General features: G+C 38.2%; 1 protein-coding gene across 1 annotated transcript in view; it reads right to left on the bottom strand.

Moving 5' to 3' along the window:
* The window catches only part of tln1 (talin 1), a 76,505-nt gene that overhangs the window by 20,917 nt on the left and 34,966 nt on the right, over positions 1-20,622 (bottom strand). Inside the window, exons 11-33 of the mRNA XM_065240548.1 lie at positions 20,025-20,126; positions 19,482-19,558; positions 17,031-17,211; positions 16,663-16,776; positions 16,368-16,476; positions 16,034-16,242; positions 15,050-15,148; positions 12,231-12,398; positions 11,757-12,051; positions 11,230-11,396; positions 9,974-10,102; positions 7,727-7,840; positions 7,368-7,481; positions 7,151-7,285; positions 6,857-6,985; positions 4,272-4,374; positions 3,872-4,080; positions 3,565-3,684; positions 3,259-3,456; positions 2,918-3,057; positions 1,323-1,416; positions 930-1,019; positions 730-852 (exon numbers count right to left, since the gene is read on the bottom strand). Of these exons, the coding sequence (XP_065096620.1) occupies positions 730-852; positions 930-1,019; positions 1,323-1,416; positions 2,918-3,057; positions 3,259-3,456; positions 3,565-3,684; positions 3,872-4,080; positions 4,272-4,374; positions 6,857-6,985; positions 7,151-7,285; positions 7,368-7,481; positions 7,727-7,840; positions 9,974-10,102; positions 11,230-11,396; positions 11,757-12,051; positions 12,231-12,398; positions 15,050-15,148; positions 16,034-16,242; positions 16,368-16,476; positions 16,663-16,776; positions 17,031-17,211; positions 19,482-19,558; positions 20,025-20,126 (3,219 nt within the window). The remainder of the gene's footprint in view (positions 1-729; positions 853-929; positions 1,020-1,322; positions 1,417-2,917; positions 3,058-3,258; positions 3,457-3,564; positions 3,685-3,871; positions 4,081-4,271; positions 4,375-6,856; positions 6,986-7,150; positions 7,286-7,367; positions 7,482-7,726; positions 7,841-9,973; positions 10,103-11,229; positions 11,397-11,756; positions 12,052-12,230; positions 12,399-15,049; positions 15,149-16,033; positions 16,243-16,367; positions 16,477-16,662; positions 16,777-17,030; positions 17,212-19,481; positions 19,559-20,024; positions 20,127-20,622) is intronic.

The following is a 20,622-nucleotide window of genomic DNA, read 5'->3' as shown; positions in this document are numbered from 1 at the left end:
TATGTTATAAATATGTGTGCTAGACCACAAAAAAAAAAAACTCAAAAATATAGACAAAAGACAGAAAAGCAAAGAAGTAGTATAAGACAAAGCTCAGTTAATGTGTTCCTGTTACTAGATGTTTAACTTTTTAGGCTACCATGTATATCACACACTTCCTGTCACAGTGTAGGTAAAACCTGACACACACACATAAGTTTGTACAGCTAACTTTGTAAGGACACTCATCCCCACACCCTTACCATTAAAACCAAATCCCATTTCTATTTTATACCCCTTCGCCTACACCTCCCCCTAGAAAAAGAGTGGCTAGGGGTGAAAAAATTCCCAAAAGAAATCGGACAGCACTACTGTCACTCGTCATCATATGTTGCTTGAGTAGCCATGTTGTCGCTGTAGGAAAATCTCTCATACTCCTTTGTTTGAAGTAATATCCTAAAAAAATTTTTTTTGAACGTTTTGAATCTTTCCCTACCCCTACCTAGCCCAAAGGCTTGTTGTAATCGGTAGAAATGGGATTGGGTTTAAGTGCCTAACCCTAACCTTAACCTACTTCTAACCCTAAATCCAAGTTTTAACCCTCGAACAGCCCTTAAAAGGGGTGCCAGAAAGTGATGGGTGTCCTCAACTTTACTCTCTTTGTCCCCACCCTGATGATCTTTGTCAAAAAATTTACTCTCACAAAAACAGCTGTACAAGTATACACACACAGACACACAAGTTTTTTACCTGAACGGCTGCCTCGGTCAAGCCACACAACGCTTTAGATGCTGAACTGACTGAATCTCCAAACTCTGGTAAGTTGCTGTTCTTGGCATTATGGGAAATCCCGGCCATGGCTTCACCCAAAACCTGCACACAAACACACATTAACATTAATATTAATACGTTTGTTTTATTGGAAGTGAGAGTTGAATCTCAAACGGCACCTTTGAGTTTTCCATAACACTGTCAATACAATCAAAGTAGCCCATATCATTGACAGCCTCAGTGGGATTCTCCAGCATTCCTCCAACAGTCTGCACATAAACACACAAACACACATTAAATGGTTTGAGTTGTAATGGCTTAATGCTTCAGAGAACAATGCTAAACCGATAAATTCATTACTGCTCTGCCAACACTAGAATTAAAAGATCTGTACTATTGCAGAACTTCATAAAACCACACAAATAAAACACAATCCACAAATTACGTATGGCAGACAATTACTGATGTCACTTCTGTAAAACATTCACATCAGCATCATTGGTATGAATAAGATAATTCAAACTGTAGATGAAACTGAGTCACTCCAGCAAGGAAAAGTAAAAGAGAAGAACCTCAAGCTCGCGCAGAGCGTTGTCACACTCCTTCTGTCCCGGAGCCTGCTGGGTACACATGCTGATCAGCTGATTAATGCTGTCTGTCACCGCACTACAGAGAGAGAGATACAAAGAGAGACATCAGTGAGAGACATCGGAGAGCGAGAGACATAGAGAAAAACATCAGAAAGGGAGATACATCGGAGAGGAATGAGGAGTGAGAGAGAGAGAACGCTGTGAGAAACATCCCACCCACATGTGTTACCACGCACTGTTATACACACTCTCCTCGTCTCTCTCTCTCTACACCGATCTGATGCTGTGAGTAATGGGAGTTTTCAGATTGTGTGATGTGAAAAGCCATTAACTGCTGGAGTTTCATTCTCACACACACACACACACACACACACACACACACGCACACACACACACACACACACGCACACACACGCACACACACGCACACACACGCACACACACAGCTGTGGTTCTATAGTTGCACATTACATAATTGTGCTCATTCCAACACAAATGTGTATAAAAGCAAGTTGGCCACTTATGTAATATATGTCAGAAGAGCAGTGTGTGTGTGTGTGTGTGTGTGTGTGTGTGTGTGTATAACCACAGGCACTGATGCACTAACCTACCATCACGCAACATCTTTCCAAACCTGCCTGCCTACACAGTATTTAAAGGTATTATGGCACACTCCTAAAAGAAAGACTGCAAGGTAATTATGCTACTTTTTTTCTAGGAAGCCAATGTTTAACACAGATATCATAAACTGTCAGCCTTATAGAATTAGCAGACACAAACATACATGATTCAGAGTCTGGACCCGAGACTAAGTACAGTAGTTATACCCAAAGGCCACAGATACTAGAATGAATGCGTTTCGATCTTAATTCACCTAACAAATTTTAGTCCCTATTATGAACAAAATATGACACACAGGGGTGATTTAAGAGACAGGCCCTAACCTAGTTCCAGACTAAAATACATGTTAAAGCTGCCTTAATTTAAAAACAACTTCTACTGACACATCTTAAACTATATATCCGTGCCATTTGTTCAAGATGCACGCCTGTATTGTTTTTTTGTAAAAACTACTTATATGTCCTAATATATATAAACCCTAGACTTGGATTAAACTAAACCCTGTCTGGTAAAACCGCCCCACAGTGTTCCACACAGAATTTTGTGAAACTGTGGCATTGAATGTTTCTAAATCCTTATTAACATATTTGTGACATCATCACATATTTGCAATGCATTAACACTAGTATTAGCACTTCAGATCTGTTTCACTTTCAGTCACTAAATTGTCACATACAATGATTTAATACAACCGAATGTCTAATAATGCTTTTATAATTTATATATTTTTTAAATTCTGTGGTAAAACTAGTAAGCCTGGGTTATACTCCGTCAACGTGGAGTGGGGCGGGCATGCACACGACCCCATTTCGCACGGAGGTGTGCACGGCTCCACATCTGTAAATGAGTGACCTGTAGGCGAATCTGTCAGAGCAGGCAAGCCTGTGACTTATCTCTTTGATCAATTCATGCAAAACAATGCATAAACTATTTATCTGACGATAAATTTATCTAACCGTGCAGCAGCGGCGAGTTGGTTTTTCAGGTTGGGTGAGTTGGGGTCCGTGGACAAAACTTTAGCGGCCAGCAGGAGTTTACTGGAGGACATGGAGATGGTCTTTAGGTTGGTGACCACTTGAGTCTGGTCTTCTTTAGACTACACCAAGGAATCAGAGGAGAAATCAATCATCAACTTTTAAAATTATTCTACACAACAGCTACCGTTATTATATATATATATATATATATATATATATATATATATATATATATATATATATATATATATATATATATATATATATATATATATATAACATTCCAAGCTTTGCTAATAAATTCATTTCTCCATCAATACCTGTGACTGTCCAGCCATGTCCACTCCAGCTTGCAGGAACTGATTGAAGTCCTGACCGAACTTCCCGGAGGCTTTGGCGAGGTCCTGGGTGGTGCCGCGTGATGACTGCACCAGCTCATTGGCTGACTGGTTCAGTCCAGCTGCTGCCAGGTTCAGATTGGCTTGTGATTCTTGGAAACTCATCCCACTTGCCGGAAACTGTAGACATATGAATATCATTAAATATAAAACTTTAACTCTTTGTGATTATATCCTGTTTCCTGTTAAATTACCCTAACATATACTCAATTGTATGGCAATACTCACTTTATCAGACAGGAGTTTCTTGCTGGCTTCTCCTACAGTTCGGATGGCATTATCCACATCTCTCTGACCGGGCAGACAGTTCACCGAGCGGTTCAGGGCCTGAGACACAGCCTTTGCCACCTAAAAACACACACTTCATCAACAGAAAATCCACTGATACTAATCATAGACACACAATAGGCAATCTTCTTCTCATATTAATTAGCACTTCACCCTACAGGAGACCAAATCTCCCATCACCAATTAATAGGGAGGTTTTGCTACCGAATTTAAACTCACTCTTAAAGGTTTATTATAAATGTTTAACCTGGGCCAATCTCTGCTGACTGTCTGGATCTCCTGGTTTGGCGACGGCTCTCTTGGTCTCTTCGATGAGGCTGGCAGATTTATCCATGACGTCTCCGGCGCAGTCCAAGATGGCGTTACGGGCTTGAGGGTCTTCGGTGGTGGCGGCCACACCACGAGCAGCAGACGCCAGTGAACGCAAAGCCTGAGCCACGTCACGAGCGGCCATACCTGCAAAACACACCCAATGCATGAAGACAACCATATACAAATGCAGGAGCCTCTGAACAGATGACCTGTTTCTAGCCAAATAGATTTAACCACTAGGACACAGTACCCATCAGTGTCAGCTCCCATTCTGTACATGTTATTAAAGAGGTACACAGTTCAACAGTTATTATTATAGAGAATGATGGACTTACCTGTATAGTTCTCATTGCCTTGTGTAGCTTCACTAAGCAGCTGAGCGATGGCCGAGCTCACAGCTTTAGTGCTGGATCCTAGATCATGAGAGCACTTCTCTAACTGAACACACACAAACACAGAAAACATACATCAGGAAACGCTCATTGGACGTCTAATTTATATGTAGCCCCTGTTTATATATATATACAAATAATTTCCATTGTGTGTTTGAATAGCAATGTATCTACACATATGCAAATGACCAGAGGCGGACACTACTTAAGTATTTTTACTTTCTACATGAAAGTAAATTTTCAAGTATTTTATCAGAAAACATACATTCCAAAGCATATTATCATAATTTTTACTTCACTACATTTAATCATTTCAAGTTTTTTGTTTATATTTAATATTTAAGTACATTACACATCTAGTATTTATTTTACTTTTACTTAAGAAAAAAGTACTTTAACAATGTTTATGTAATTTTAGGGCTGGGCAAAAATGTTTATTTTTCGATTAAGTGTTTTTTTAGGTGGTCGATTCAAAATCGATTTCTCAAAGGCCACGAATCAATTTTTTTTTCATATTTATTTCCGCAAACATTAAACATAAGATTAACGTAAATCTAATTACTAGTCTTCTCCACTAGATGTCACCCTCTTTTTTGCCTTGCACAATGTTACCAAGGAGCGAGAGGTGAGCCTGTCATTCATTCATTCAGTGCATAAAATGGCGGTTTCAGGTGCTTCGTCAACGTTGATGCAGGGTTTTCCGGCAGACGTTAGGTGTGTTCGACTTCATGCTTCTCCAGAGCGGCTGCACGGAGTTGTGATGACAACACAGCTTTTCGTGATTGGTCGCCTCACTGATGACAACGATCACGTGCGTTTCAAGTTTAATCCAACCTTTAGTTCCACTATTAAACATTATAAATTCATGTTTTAAAACAGGAAAAAACACGTTAATATGCATAAATATGTTATTTGTGTCGTGTAATAAAATAAAAATGAAAATAACAAGCTCTATTGGTATTTTAATAATATAGGCTTGTTTCCCGTTATTTTCGGGTATACAGTATAACCAGCCATTAAAATATTCGATATAAAACAATTCTGCAAATAAAGCAGCAGGTGTCCGGCTTGACGGCTCCGTCTTCCGTTCCTCCCTCGACTGCAAGCGGCCGAGTGCGTGGTAATCAAAGGGGCGGGGCGTATGCGTCATGATGAAAATTAAAATATTTTAATAAAATAAATAAATAACATTTTTATTTTTAAAACACTCAAATAAATCTTAATTTTGAAGAAACTATGACAAAAATGAACACATACTAGATTATTAATGAATTAAATGTTTTTACCTCTAATGGGAATAGCTGCGTGATGAAGTGAAACTAAAGGGTTAATAAACACAAACTAAAGCAGATGTTGTAGAATGTCTGGCGAATGATGATAGATAGCGCAAAAATGGTAAAAACTGATTATTTCCCACTATTAATTACATTATCTTAAAAGGAGTGTAACTACTGTAGCATGTAAATAATGCACATAAATAAAGTGAGCAAGAGCGCTCAACAATTATATCTAATCAACAGGCACGTGAAACCTAGCTAGCAGGTTGCTCAAACAACAAAATCACCAGCTAACTTACTTTAAATTTGCATGAACTATAGACTAATACAATAACAGGCTGGCTTAAATAACCCCAAAACATAAGTCCGCTTACAGTTCTCACGGACACGCGTTTTATTAACTGGCTATCCTCCAGACATGACGAACCATGTCTTTATCTCATTTCGGCCATGTGGCGCGCGTCCCCGCTCGCGGTGTGATGTGCGTATGTGCTATACTCCGAGATGCACTTGACGGCCTTTTGTGCAGTGATTTTTGTTTTGTTTTGGATCACCTAGTTAAAGGCGGTAGGGTTTCCAAGCTGGTTGATGCCACCTTCACAAGTGGGCCACTTGTAAACTTATGTTCACTGTTCTTTTTTATAAATATAGAAAAAAATATCTGTAAATCTATATTCATTGAGTTGAATCGAGAACCGAGTATAAAAATTGGAATTGAAAATCGAATCGATAGCCTGTGAATCGAAATTGAATCGATCTGGAACATCTGAATCAATACCCAGCCCTAGTAATCAGGTATTAAATAAATTTTAATATGCAATATAAAAGGAATACAAAGTATGATTCAATGCTTTAGAATGTAGTGAACATTTTTTAGTAAAGTAAAATACAGTTTTTCCCAAAACTCTAATAAAGCACAGATGCTTGGAAAACGTACTTAAAATACTCAAGAAGTGTCCTCCTCTGCAAATCACTTAAAACCCTCAATGTGCGTCTGACATGTTTTTTCTTGTAAATGAGCATTTTTATCAGACTCTTAATGGATTATGCCAACAAACCAGTATTTTTCTAAATGGCCAGAGCTGGGGTTAAGCGGATTTAAAACGAAAGTATTTGACGAGTGTATAACACATGCCGAGAGTGTTCAGTTAATATAATGATCTCATTTTTGACTGAGGTGGCGTTTAGAGGCTTGTGCATCTGAGCTCTTCTTATGTACACATATTTATAACCAAAAGTGAAGACACTTACAGTTTCTCCTGGCAGGGGTTTGAGTTTGCCAGCTGAGGCTGAAGCTTTAGCCTCCTGCATGTCCCTCTCCAGACCCCGCACCATTGTAAGAGCATTATCAATCTCAAGAGGACCACACGTCTCCTGAGCCTGAGAGAGACAGATAGAACAATGAGACTGGTAAGTTGCAACACAACACAACACATCTGAAGTAGATACTATCACACCTTAACAATCACATGTACTTATTGTCAATGATTAACAATCTTCACCATTTTTATCAAATGTAATAACTTGAAATGCTGTCTATCGTACCTTCTGGGCAGCCGTGCGAAGTTCAGCCAGAGCACTGGCCAGGTTTTTGGCACACTGACTGAGCTGCATGGCAGACGCCTGGTCGCTGATGGTGGGAACCGTGGCTTTGGCCGCTGTGACCACCTTTGCTCCGGGCTATCGGTGAACACAACAGACATAATCACTGTGAGCTCAAATCACGGCTCTTAAAAACAGAAAGTGAAGGTGTGAACAGAACCTGGAGGAAGTTCTGACTGGCTCCGATCAGAGCGAGTTGGGCGCTGGGACTGTCGGGCTGCGCCTGACTGCCTCTCACACCCTGAACCAGCTGTGGGATCTGATCTGCCACCCCCTGTCAATCAAACCAACAAAGAGTCTATGTTACAGGTCACTGCTTTACCTACATGTGATTGTTTACAGAGGAAATTGAGTGGTTTGACAAAAAATGACTTCAAAGTGACTATTTTGCAAGCATCGCATTTATATGCCTTGTTGATGCAACTGATACCCCACCTGTTATGCCTGTGATGCATTCATAAAAACACAGCTTGTGTAAACTAACTTTAACCTTACAGAAACAGGAAGTCTGGTACGCACCTTGCAGCTCTGTACGAGCTGTTGCTGAGCTGCAGGGTTCTTGTTGGAGGAAGCAGCATTTTGGGCAGCAGCTATGGTCTGTGTGGCTGCTGCTGCGGCCTGTTTCGCTGCATTCTGACATACGAAAACACAACACAAATTTATCAACGTTCAATCTACTAGGGCTGTCAATTTAATGCATTAAAATAATTCAGATAATTGAATGACAAGAGAGCTTTGTCTGTGAACTATACAGAATGATCAATGATCTAATACAAAGATGTTTTTAAAAGCTGCAGAAATGGGACCAATTCAACTTAACAGAACTAAACACAGGGATCTCAAGACAAGGTTTTAAACTGACACAACGTCTGGGATGCAAGTCAACAGTTAAAGACATCTGTCTGCATGTGCACTCATTCAACTGAAGTAAAACCATATCAAAGTTATCTTTTGTCATGTTCCACTATTCGAAACTACACAAAAGTAAACAAAAGGGAACATAGACCAAAACCGGTTCACTGTTTAAAATAAATTTGCCTGATATGACACGTTATTTGCCTCTGTGCATAAAAGTCCTGAAAAGTTCCTCAATACACATTTTCTGTTCCATGTTTGCAGCGCCAAGACAGCTTTAGTTGTTAGATCCAACAACCACATTTAGGGGCGGTTTCCCGGACAGGGACTAGACTAAAATAAATGTTAGAGCTGTCCAAACTGAAAACAACTTGCACTGACATATCTTAAAATACATCAGTGCTCTTTGTTTTGTCACACAAGTGCACACAAGTAATGTTTTTAGTAAAGGGCTCGTTATAGTTGTGTGTAGGTCCTACGGCGTAGATTACACATCGGTTTTTATTTATACTTTTGCGTCGTCGTCTGTGTCGACGTGCAAACTCGCATGCAGACGGCTGGTAGGCAGTATCCACGCGTGTAACCACAGTAGCAGCGTGACCGTCAATGAAGAAGCAGCTTGGCCAGTTTTACCCACAAGCGAAGAAGAAACAGCAACTTGTGTATGTTTTAAGAAGACCAGCAGTGATGGAAGTACATAAACAGCGACTAATGTTGCAATACTCCTCAACTTGGTCCATCTTTGTCCTCACCGTCGCAAATGGAAATACAGATGACGCAGTTTTTTTAAATGACGTAGAACTGAAGAACTGACGCGCTCTTAAAAATTTGAAGAGGCGCATGTCAGGCTACACAGAGGCTATGGATAACCTACGGCGTAGACCTTACGCACGACTATAAATTGGACTTAAGGCATGTTTGTTAAAACTAGTTAGATTTCCTAATTAAACTAAGACCTAGTCCTGTCTTAAGCTAATCCCTGTGTGGTTAACCACCCCTTAATGTTTTAGTTAACAGACATTTTGGTAACACTTTACAAAAGCTTGTATTTGTTAACAATAAGTTAATGAATTAGCTACATGAATGTTAATTTTAGCATTTAATAATACATTTATAAAATCAAGCGTTGTAAACTGTTAACATCATTAATGCACCATGAACTAACATGAATAAATGTATTGACATTAGCTAACATTAACAAGAATGAATGCTGAAAAACGTTACTGTTCATTGTTTGTTTATGTTAGTTAATGCATTAACTAATGTTAACTAATACAACCTTATTTTAAGCATTACCGACTTTTTGATACACTATTAAAATAGTAATAAAAACAGCATTCGAGCTGCAAACAGATAGTTGAATGTGTCATTGAGGGACAGAGCAACACATCATCCTCTCCTCTGTTGAAGTGATGCGAAGAGAGGAAGGACATGCATCACATGACATGTTCCTAATTCACAACACATGAACTGGTCTGATCAGAGATCAGCCTATTTAACTCCATGCAGGATCATATGTTTATCTATGTCACCAACAGGCTTTATACAAAATATCTTGTTTCCCTAGACTCTTCATCAAACCACCAAGAATTTTCAAAACACATATTTTAATAAAAACACCTTTAAATGTCTTTAGCGCAGACGATGCGTGAGTTAAAACGGTGTCAAACAAACACAAGAATAAAACTGGTCTAGAGGTTGTGAAACTCTCTCCTCTCCTCTCATGTCATGACAAGTTATTTAACAAACTGAAGCTCTCTGTTGTAAAAATACCTTCTCTGCTCTTTCATAAGCCACTGATAAGCTACAAAAATCTAATAGCATTAAAGATGGTCATCAGATTATGTGTTTGTTTTCAGAAGAGATGTCAAAGGAAATCTTAATCTTTTTGATAGCTTTATGTCTCCTCACCTCCAGTTTATTGACGAGTCTCTTTTTAATGGCGTTCTGTGCGGCTGCGTTGGTGGCCATGCGCAGACCCTCTGCAGCTTCACGCAGTTTCTGCTGCTGTTCTTCACTGTCTGGGTTTGCAGCTGCACCCTGCCGTCATGAACACAAAATCATATGAACAACGGCAACCATTAACACTTGAGTATTCCACCCTCATTAACACGAACACACACTGAAGGTAGGGCTGTCACAGTGAAGGAATTTTGCTTGCGGTGGTTCACTAGAGCGTTATGCGGTTTATCATGATTGTAGTGCCAAGTAAAGAAGCTCTATTGCTATTATTATGTACCATATATTGTTGCTTTTTAAATAACAAATATGACAGTTTTAAAGTATTTATTTATTGGTAAATAGAGAACAACGAGGAGCAACTCAAGGTAGGCTACACGTCTTTGTCCTATAATAAAAAGAATTAAGACAAGCTATACTACACATAAATATAAATTTTTAAAATTAAAATAAATTAAAGCTTACTGTTAAGTACAAATTTACTAATATATTAGTATATAAAGTAATGTATATAGTTATAAAAACATACCTAAATAATAATAACCTAGAGAACGCACTCCTTATGTGTGTGAGTAATAAACCTCATTCTAAAACAGACGAGTCGGCACATGATCATTATGTTTATAAGTTTCTCATTAATTTTTTTGTTGATAAAACTCTCACATCTGAATGTTCAAACTGAACGTTCAGTCTGTTAATAATAAGGCCACAGGCATTACACTGGCAGCAACTCGAACATTCATAGTGCGGATGCTACAAATACAAAGATAAAACATTTTATTTTAAGCATTTATATTAATGTTAGAATTTATGCTAAGCATTAACGTAAATGTTACAAAGCTTTGTATTTTTCTGTTGATAAATTTTACTAAAGTACTTTTAAACTTTAAAACTGCATTTAGAGGCGCTGTCACTTTGCTTGCTCAAGGCTCTTCATACATTTTTTGCATGATTTAATTAAATATGAATAGTATCTTTTACATTTTGAATAATTTCTGAAACACAAATTACTCCTCTCAACTCTTGTATCTGGTTATTGGCATTTATTATACACATATGAAGTTTAAATTAGGAAGGGCATAGCTTTATAAATTAAACATGGACATCGCAAATGTTTTGGTCGCTAGTTGTAGTTGGCTTGTTAGTAGCGCGGTAATACAGGATTTAGTTTACCGCGACAGCCCTAACATGACGGTCACTCATCCCACCTTGGCGGCCTCCACCATTTTTGCGGTGGCATCAGCAAGCAGTTTGGCTGCAGACAGGAGTTTGCGGGAGTTCTCGAGATCAGTCTCGCCCTCCGCATCTGCCTTGATGGCATTAACCAAATCTGAGGTGGCCTGAGCCAGTATCCGTGCCTGACGCACCATCTCTCCTACAAACACAGACAGGAACACATTTGATATTAACATACATTAAAACATACTAATGTATATCAAAGCTTATTTAGCAATCAATGCAATGTTTTAATGTACATGAAGTACAATCATGGCAGCACAATTTGAGCGTTGGTATCATTGGTTCTGTCGTGTCATGTGACAGAACAGATAAATGACAACTAATTGTGACCGACATGCCACAAAAACTGTAGTTATGCACACGCATACACACAACGTATTGATTGCTAAATAAGTTTACATTTTATATTGTTTTCTCACAAACATATCGTATCACTTCAAAACCCCTTTTAGTTACTACAACACCTCTGGGCATATGCCCCCTCTTCCCCTCATACCTGCATCTCCCATCGAACTGAAGATGTTATCCGTCACATCCAGGATGCGGTCGGTAGCCTCTCCATGCCGTCCGATTGGCTGTCCTCCACTGGCATACTGCTTAATGTGCTGCAGTAGTTCATTAAGAGCCTGGGTGACACCTGTGGCAGCCACGCCCACCTGTCTGAGAAGCTGCTCGTCATTGGTCGCCCCCTGTGATGCATCCACACAACCCTCCACAGATTTTGCCACCAGCTTTCCTGCCTCAATGAGCTGTTCCTGACAGACAGGTGAGCTGATGGTGGGCGCCACCACCTGCAGAAAACAAACATCACTGTGACTAAACTGATGCATTTGGTGCACTACTTATTTGGGATTAACACTTTAATCAAACAAAAATTTAAACTAAGAATATTTTGTGAAGTTTCAGGCACAAATAGACTTTTATAATTTAAAGCTTTCAAAATACACAATCCATGTGTGTGTTATCTCACCCGTGTGCAGGCCACCAGTTGTGATGTAGAGAGCGCACACTGGGTGGCAGCAGCGATCACTCGATTCTGCTGGGCTGAATCTTCAGATTTCTGAGCCACATTCTTGGCCTTTAACACCAGAGCTGCAGCCGCATTCGCCACGGCCTTCGCCAACTGCATCAACATGTCCTAAAAACACACAACAACATATAATCATAATGACATCACTTAAATAGCAATTGAATGTTGATTTACATTTTAAATTTGTTTCAGATTTTTTATATAAAAATTAAACCACATCGTTAAGCATTTAAAAAAAATTAAACTATAGTGATTTTATAAATCAAGACCGGACAAATTGTTTTATTGCGTATTTTGAACTAGTCAAATGTTTGTTGACTATAATCATCGGAATACACTACCGTACACTCACTCATCCTTTATTTATATTTTTCACATTAGAATAATAATAAACTCAATGGCATAACACAAATGTAACTTTGGGAATTATTTTGTGACTAAAAGCATCCAAAATAAATCAAAACTCTGTAATATTTTATCATCTGATGTGCAGTCACCCTTTGCCTAAAATTGCAAAACCGTACTTGTGTCATTTTATTAAAAAGCTTCTTGAAGTTTTACCATAGGATAAATAAGTTTACATTTAATCTGGCTGCTTTTTCTTCAATATTCAGTCCAACTCATCTATTTAAAAAATAAGCATTTAACCATGCACTTTTAAATGATTTTAAGATTATGTTAACATTTCAGTCAAGTGTTTCACAACTTTTGACCAGTAGTGTATATTTAAAAGGGGAAATGTTGTCAATATACAGGACATAGGGCCACATATTCAGTAAACCGTTCTGTGAGATATAATACTGGAAGATCTGTACTGTACATAAACACAAGGCGGTGCTACAAACGTCCTTTTTCCATTAAACTGCAAATGTGTTAAAAAACTTGCCTTTCTGACAAGTGTCCGGCCCATATAAGGCCATAAAATGTGCACATGACCGTATCATAAAACACTTCCCTCTATGATAGGGAGTGTTGAGTGTTGATAAGAAATAAAACTAGTTTTGTTTTAAACAACATGACGTTGTTGTTAACGTTCAGAATCAAATTATGTGTGCAAAACATTTTGCAAATAAACATGTTATGATGAAATTATGAAAATTATGATGAGTGAGTAATTTTCATTTTGCTTCCTTCATTCATTATCAATTAACAAAATAATTTAATCATCCCTGAGTAATGCAATGTATAATGGAGGTCTATGGGGCAAGTGCTTAAAAAAAGAAATATGATGCTTGCATTTTTGAATTTCTCACTTTAAACTCTAACTCTATTTTATCAGAAAAGAAGATTGCAACATTTTTGTTTACTTCTCTACATTAAAAGTAAACATTAAAAACTGTTTCAGGTCTTTATTCTAATGTTAAACCAGTGGCATAGCTAAAAAAAAATTCAAGACTGTTTTAAAGAGCTCATATTATGCCCATTTTTACAAGATGTTATATAAGTCTCATGCATGCCCAGAATGTGTCTGTGAAGTTTCAGCTCAAAATACCCCACAGATCATTTATTCCCCTATTTCAATGAAAGTAAAAACGTGGTGTTTTTGTGTGTGTGTGTGTGTGTGTGTGTGTGTGTGTACACCTTTAAATGCAAATAAACTACAGCTCCTCACTCCCATACCACAGTGAGGACTTTCACTTAAAACAGATCTGAATACAGACTGAGACAATCGTATCTCACTATTCTGATATAGTGGACGGCACACAACTCACTTAGGGTGGAAACTATGGTAATGTAGGACTTTAAGTCAGTGGCTGTGGGCGGGGCTTTATCAGTGTGATACCACATTAACAAAATAATCAAAACAGCATGTCTAATGAGACAGCCTTGGTTAAATGGGAATAAAAAAAAAGAAGTGGCTTTTTTTATTGTAGGGTTGTTGTGTTCACACACTGCCGACACACATTTATTTATTTTGCATGTAACATAAAAGATAGATAGATAGGTAGATCTCATTTAAATCCAAATAGTAGCCCTAACTAATTGCTAGTTGGCAAGATTAGTTTATAAGACGTCTTTATTCACTTCTATGTTTATGCAACGTTGCACGGTTGGGAAGGGCTTTACGAGTTGTGACTATTATTCTATACATAGATAGTGACATTATGACATTACATCACTTCCATTACTTTGAATCAAACATCATAAGCAGGTCTCATGCTGACATATGAATTATGTCATGAAACACAGTAAATATGTGTGCCATTTGTTACAGGAAACAGACAAGCTTCAATTTAGAACTTCAACTAAATATAATTCAATGATATATGATTACAGGCCTTGAGTCTGTACATGCAGCAACTGTATCATTTGAAATTTCATTACGATTGACAACTGTAAAACATCTCTTAGGCAGGACCAGCATGCAGAGAGACAAAACTAATAAAACAATTGATTTCCAATGGAATAATTGGTTGTGTGCACAGAATACCAGAAAACATCACAATCTAGAGACCCGTCACCACCCTACTACACCGTGTTATTACAGCAGGCTTGTGTGTCATGCCAATCTCCATTAAGATCTCCATTAAACCGTGATCATGAAATTATTTGTTTAATGTTTGATTAAAGATTAATTTGTATGATTGGCTAGTAAATCACTTTCTATGTTTTGTTACCAGTATTTGACTATAATGGAGTGTCCGTCTGGATTGTAAGAATACTGCTGTACCTACAAACTGATGAGAACATACAAGTTAATGCATTACACTCAAGTGCCTGCATGTGTGTGTGTTTGTGTGTGTGTTTGTGTGTCAGACCTGGAAGTGTTGATCGGCATCAGACTCTCCTATCTGCTGCAGGAGTTCACCGCTGGCCTGACCCACATTACCAGCCGCCTGCAGAAGGTTCTGACGTGGCTGAAAACATACATACACTCATATCAAACATCACAGAAAACAACTACTGGAAAAAGTAAAAAAAAAAAACTCTTACTGACATACATAAATGTTTATGAAATGGCTTCATCATATATTAAAAGAATATTTGTATGTACCAATACTACACCACAGATTCATCATTAAATGCATAATTTTAAACCCATCTATATGCTAGTGAACTCAATGAGCAGATACATGCATTTCAAAATGAACTCAATCATTTCTTTGTTTACTCTGTGCTGACATCTAGCGGCCAAAAAAGTGACAAAAGACACTGTCACTACCGTCAAGCGTGATTCATTTATTCTAAACAGTCTGATAAAAGGGAGTAGTAGTATTTGGCATATAAAATCTCAAAATACTGGCTCCCATGAGGGTGAGAAATAGCTTTCAAAAATGAATAGTACCAATAAAATGCTCCCTAGAAGGAATCCCCTACATCTACACCCCTTAAAGGGGCAATCAGTGATCACACTAGACTTTGACCATGCAAATATCTTTCAGACATTACTGCGAATATAAGTGGGGAGTGCTTTGTCAAAATAAGTTCTTTGGCTTTGTTCTTTTTTGCTTATCAGTAGAGAGAAAGGTCACGCTGTGATGCACCGCTTTTTTACTGGTCACATACCACTACGTGATATGAATTTGCAGGTTTGAGTTCACCAGACCTGAAGTTTAGTACGCAGCGAAATATCTTCACACGAGTTTATGGTCTGACGCATTCATATTAATAGAAGTCAGTGAATCAAAAAGTGTAGTGTGACCGCCTCTTAACACAGACACTAAAACCATGATTAAGGAATATAAAGGAAGGTCTTTGACAGGAATAATACTGAGGTAATACAGCGTATAGTAAAGTAATACCTCTGCGCTGGAGGGCTGAGCGGTCTTCAGCATATCAGACACAGCACACGCCAGGTTCTTAGCAGCTCCCAGCAACTGTTGTCCGTTCCCTCCCTCGTCCTCCATCAGCGCAGCCAAAAGTTTAACACCCTTAGACATCTCTGTCAGGTTAGAGGAGATGGTGGTGACGGCACATCCCACAGCTGTGTAATCGGTCTCCGCTGGGTCACCTGAATAAGAAACGACATTTAGGCACACGACCTAACTGTGTGGACAAAATCAAGTTTCACAAGAAAACATGACTTGAGAAGAAGTGGCCAGAATTGCTGACTGTAAAGTGTTTGTGAGGCGTCACCTGCAGTCAGATTGACCATAGAGGCTGTTCCTGCAGTAATGGCATCCACTTGAGAGTGGATTTCATGTTTGGACTCATCCATTTTGTTCTTCCTCCAAGCTTGAGATGCCTAGACAACAGAAAGACAGTCGGTTGTAAAATAAACAACAACATAGTCAGGTCTTGTATCCTCCTAAAGGTGATACAATCCCACACAGGCAAAAACTGGACACTAGATATTTATTTGCATTTTTTATTGATGTTGGCATTGGGGAAAAGCAAAATCTCTGAAAATATGTATAATACTGCATCTTACAGCATCTGTGCCCAGAGGAGGCAGCGTGTCAAACTCATCGAGGGAAGCCTGGACCGCCCGTACTGCCTGCATACTGGAGTTAATGGTCCCAGTTAAAGCCTGCTGAGCTGACGTCTGAAACACAAAAACATCACAGACAGCCTGATTAGTATCTGATATTGTTTCCTTGCACTGCTCTGAAGACTTGCATGTTGTATTTTTTTTACTGAAATGGGCCTCTTATCTGTGAGAACCGTAAACGTTGTTAGCTGCAAATGAAAATGTGACCATGGTCAGGTTCTTTGTTTAGCTAATAAAATGCTTTGATGTGCGGTTTCTATGGACTTATGTAAAGATGTTTCTTTGGCTGTAAACGGTGTATGTCTGACCAGAGGTGGCATGTGTCCTCTGTGCATCTGCCCACTGGTGATGTGTTGTTTGGCCTGGGGCATGGAGCCCATCTGGAAGCTCTCTGGACCTCCTGCACCAGAGCGGATGATGGCTGGAAGAGCCACGGACCCGGTTTCCACCTTTCCAACCTTATTGAACTGCTGCTGGAGTACTGTTGACCTGAAACACACACAGGTTACAGCTTACAGGGGAAGCCTTTTCATATTATTCTGTGAGATATGTTTTACTGAAAGCACACATTATAGCAGGGGTCGGCAACAGGCGGCCCACGGGCCAAAAGTGGCCGCCAGCAATATTTTCTGGCCCGTCGGATTATTTTGAAGTCCGTTTTTTTATCATTTGTTTTTATCAAATACTACTTTTATTTTACAATAACAGTTTACAAAAATGGCCCCGTGTATCATTCCTTCATTCGTATTTTTTTATCAAAACCAAAAAAATAAATAAAGAAAAACGACTTGTTTTTCCTATTATTTATTTCCTGAACAAAAATCAAACGACTTGTTTTCCGAAAGTCCGCTCACATCAAAAATAGAAAAATGAATGAAAACGGGTTCGGACAAATTTTAATTGAACACCTTAGCTTACATATACCAATGAATTATTTTAAACAGATCAGGTACTAACAGATTACATTTTAATAAGGGTTTTAATAGCAACCATGCTTTCCTGTAGGTCTCATTCGCTTACAGTCCGACTTTTGAACTTTTTTCATTATTATTTTTCGCTTATAACACACTGATAAATAATATGTATTACCTGATAAAAAAATATTTGCACTAAATGCTGCACAAAACTCTTCCTCTAGCCCAGAGGTCTAGCCCAAAAATTCGTATAATAGCTACATAATAGTTTAATCTTAACGGGTCGCTGTTTCTCGTTCTCTTTCTCTACCAGCGCATCCGCGATCATAACTATAATAATTGCAGAGGTATGACTTCATGAATCATTTGCAAATCTACCTCGCAAATCATGTCAATGCGTCACATGTGAAGACATTAAACTCCGTGACATCGCAAATGACTAAAAAGTAATTGCAGGCTTTTAGAAACCACAACAAAATATGATAAAAAATAAACTCTTTTACTGCAGTAATATTTTAACTAGTACACTTTTCACGTAGATTTGAAAGGAAACAGTCCTGTGTCAATCACTATTAAAAACATGTGGTAAACGGCAGTCTCCATGCCTCCGGGCATAGTTGCAACTCCTCCTCCTCATCTTCTCATTCACTACTCATTTTTTCTTCTGTTCTGTTACTTGAACTTGGGGCTTTGAGAACAGCAAGTCAAGTTCGTTTACTGTTAATTATTAAGACTAAATGGGCAGGCAAATTCGTTAAAAAATTAAAGTAATCCGGCAAAATATGGTTTTACATGTCTATTAAAATAAAGCCATTATTAATTTTCCTAACGCATAGTTCTTTGATCTTTGCCTCCGTTTAAAACGTTATACATTTGGCAAAGGAGGATTTTCAGCTATTTGTTTGAACAGCAACTCCGCAACCAACAATGGTTTCGGTTTATGCTGTTAGAAATTTAAGTGAGAGGCTTTGTCCTATTTAATTTATTATTTATATTTCATTATTTTTTCTGTGACATTTTTTCTCTGCTGACAGTACAATGTTAAAATAATATTATTTATATTGGCACGAACACAATTTTGGTATAGCATTTATAATTGTTATATGTTACTTATTCTCTCTCTTTTCGTTGGAGACATTTAAATGTGAGATTCTGGAAACGAGATCTAACGTTAAGTTTTGCGGACCTGTCAGGTCGGGAAATAAAGCGGGTGAACACAGAGTGTATTTTAAGTGGTTTACTGAATAGAATCTAGTGGGAGCTGGACAAAAAAAACAGTCCAGTGCAGACCTCCATTAACCTTAGGTGTGTATGTGTGTGTCCCGTATAAATATTAATAAAAAAAAGGAATAAAGTTCAAAAGTCGGACTGTAAGAGTCTTTTATGAGAGCATAAATGCCTGTAATATGTTACCACTATAGTAGCCTACTTGGTCTGTTTAAAATGTTTTTAATGATATATGATGCCTGTTAAGGTGTTAAATAAAAAATTTGTCTAATCCAGTAATTCATTTTTTGATCTGAGCACCCAATCAGAAAACCCGTGGTGGTCAGTTTTTTCATTTTTGTTTTTAATTTGAAAAAACAATTGAACGAATGATACACGGACCCATAACCATGTTTTTAGCAATATTTAATGCTGTCTTTCGTCTTTTAAATAGGAAATAAAGACAATGTTTCTTGACAAAAGATCAGATAGCCTATACTAGGCTAATTCAAAATAATACACGTGTGGGAACAGCAGCTGGCCCGCCATCTACTGGCTAAAAAAAATATTGGCCCGCGGCCAAAGTTACTTGCCGACCCCTGCATTATAGGATGGAATGAACGCTGAAATGTGGCTCACTTTTTGGGAGAAACAGAGTCCTCCAACATGGTCGATTCCTCATCCCCTTCCAGGCCGAAGTGGTCTTTGCTCTTTTTCTGCAGATAAAGAAAAGGTTTGAGCCGCAGCAAGTTCAGAAAGATTCTTGAGACAAATTTCCACTTTGTTGGAAATGTATCTTTCTCTAGAGAGCATGAAAGTTTACTGAAGAACATCCAGCAACTTCACATAGATGTTACATTAAATAGTGATAAAACATAGCGCTTCATGCTAAAGTCAGGAAGTGTTGCCAATACAAGCCTCACTGGAATTTCAAAATATCCATGAGGAATTTCTCCTGTAAGAGATCAAGTCTAGTCTAGTCATGTTTGTCTTCTGGTAGTCTTCCAAAATCAAACTTTTGACTACCCATCTGAAACACATTCAAAGTGACAAAAAAGCCAGCCAGTCAGAGTGGAGATGTCCACATTGATAGTAACTGATTGTCCAGTTTGGGCATCAAACACTGCTGTGATTTTAGGGAAAGTCAATAAATTCTACAAATGTCATTTTGTGGCGCGTTACCTTTTTAAGAATGATGTCGATGTAGCCGGCGATAAGTTGTGCGATTTGTTCTCCTTCAGTAGTCTGAACTGAGTAATAACCATCCTGATAGTCTCCAAAGTCCTAAAACATAAAGATTGAAATATAATTAAAGAAATATCACATCTCAGTGCCAAGGGGTGGTAAAAGTACTTAAAAGTTATACTCGAGTAAAAGTATTTATACCCAAATAAAAATCGACTCCAGTAAAAGTAAAAAGTGCTCCAATCAAATATCACTTAAGTACAAAAAGTATCCAATTTAAAACGCACTTAAGTACCGAAAGTAAAAAGTAAATATTACAAATAACTGTATAGCAATAAGTAGACAGATCAATTGTTTTGGCAGCATGCAGGGAGAACCAGTTGTGCTTACTAGCTTCCAAGCAAACACAAAACGTTCCCCTAATGTTCCCATATGGTTCCCAATTGGTTATTTTTTGGGAACCAAATAAGAACTTTCTGGGAACGTTCCCTGCAGGTTATTTTTAGGTTTCATTTTATAACCTAAAGAGAACCTTCCCAGAACATTTCCAGTAGGTTATTTAAATGTTTTATAACCTAGAGAGAACGTTCCCTGT

Source organism: Paramisgurnus dabryanus, chromosome 10 (genome assembly GCF_030506205.2).
Source record: "Paramisgurnus dabryanus chromosome 10, PD_genome_1.1, whole genome shotgun sequence".
In the NCBI taxonomy this organism is placed as follows: domain Eukaryota; kingdom Metazoa; phylum Chordata; class Actinopteri; order Cypriniformes; family Cobitidae; genus Paramisgurnus; species Paramisgurnus dabryanus.
This window is presented reverse-complemented; position numbering and strand designations above follow the sequence as displayed.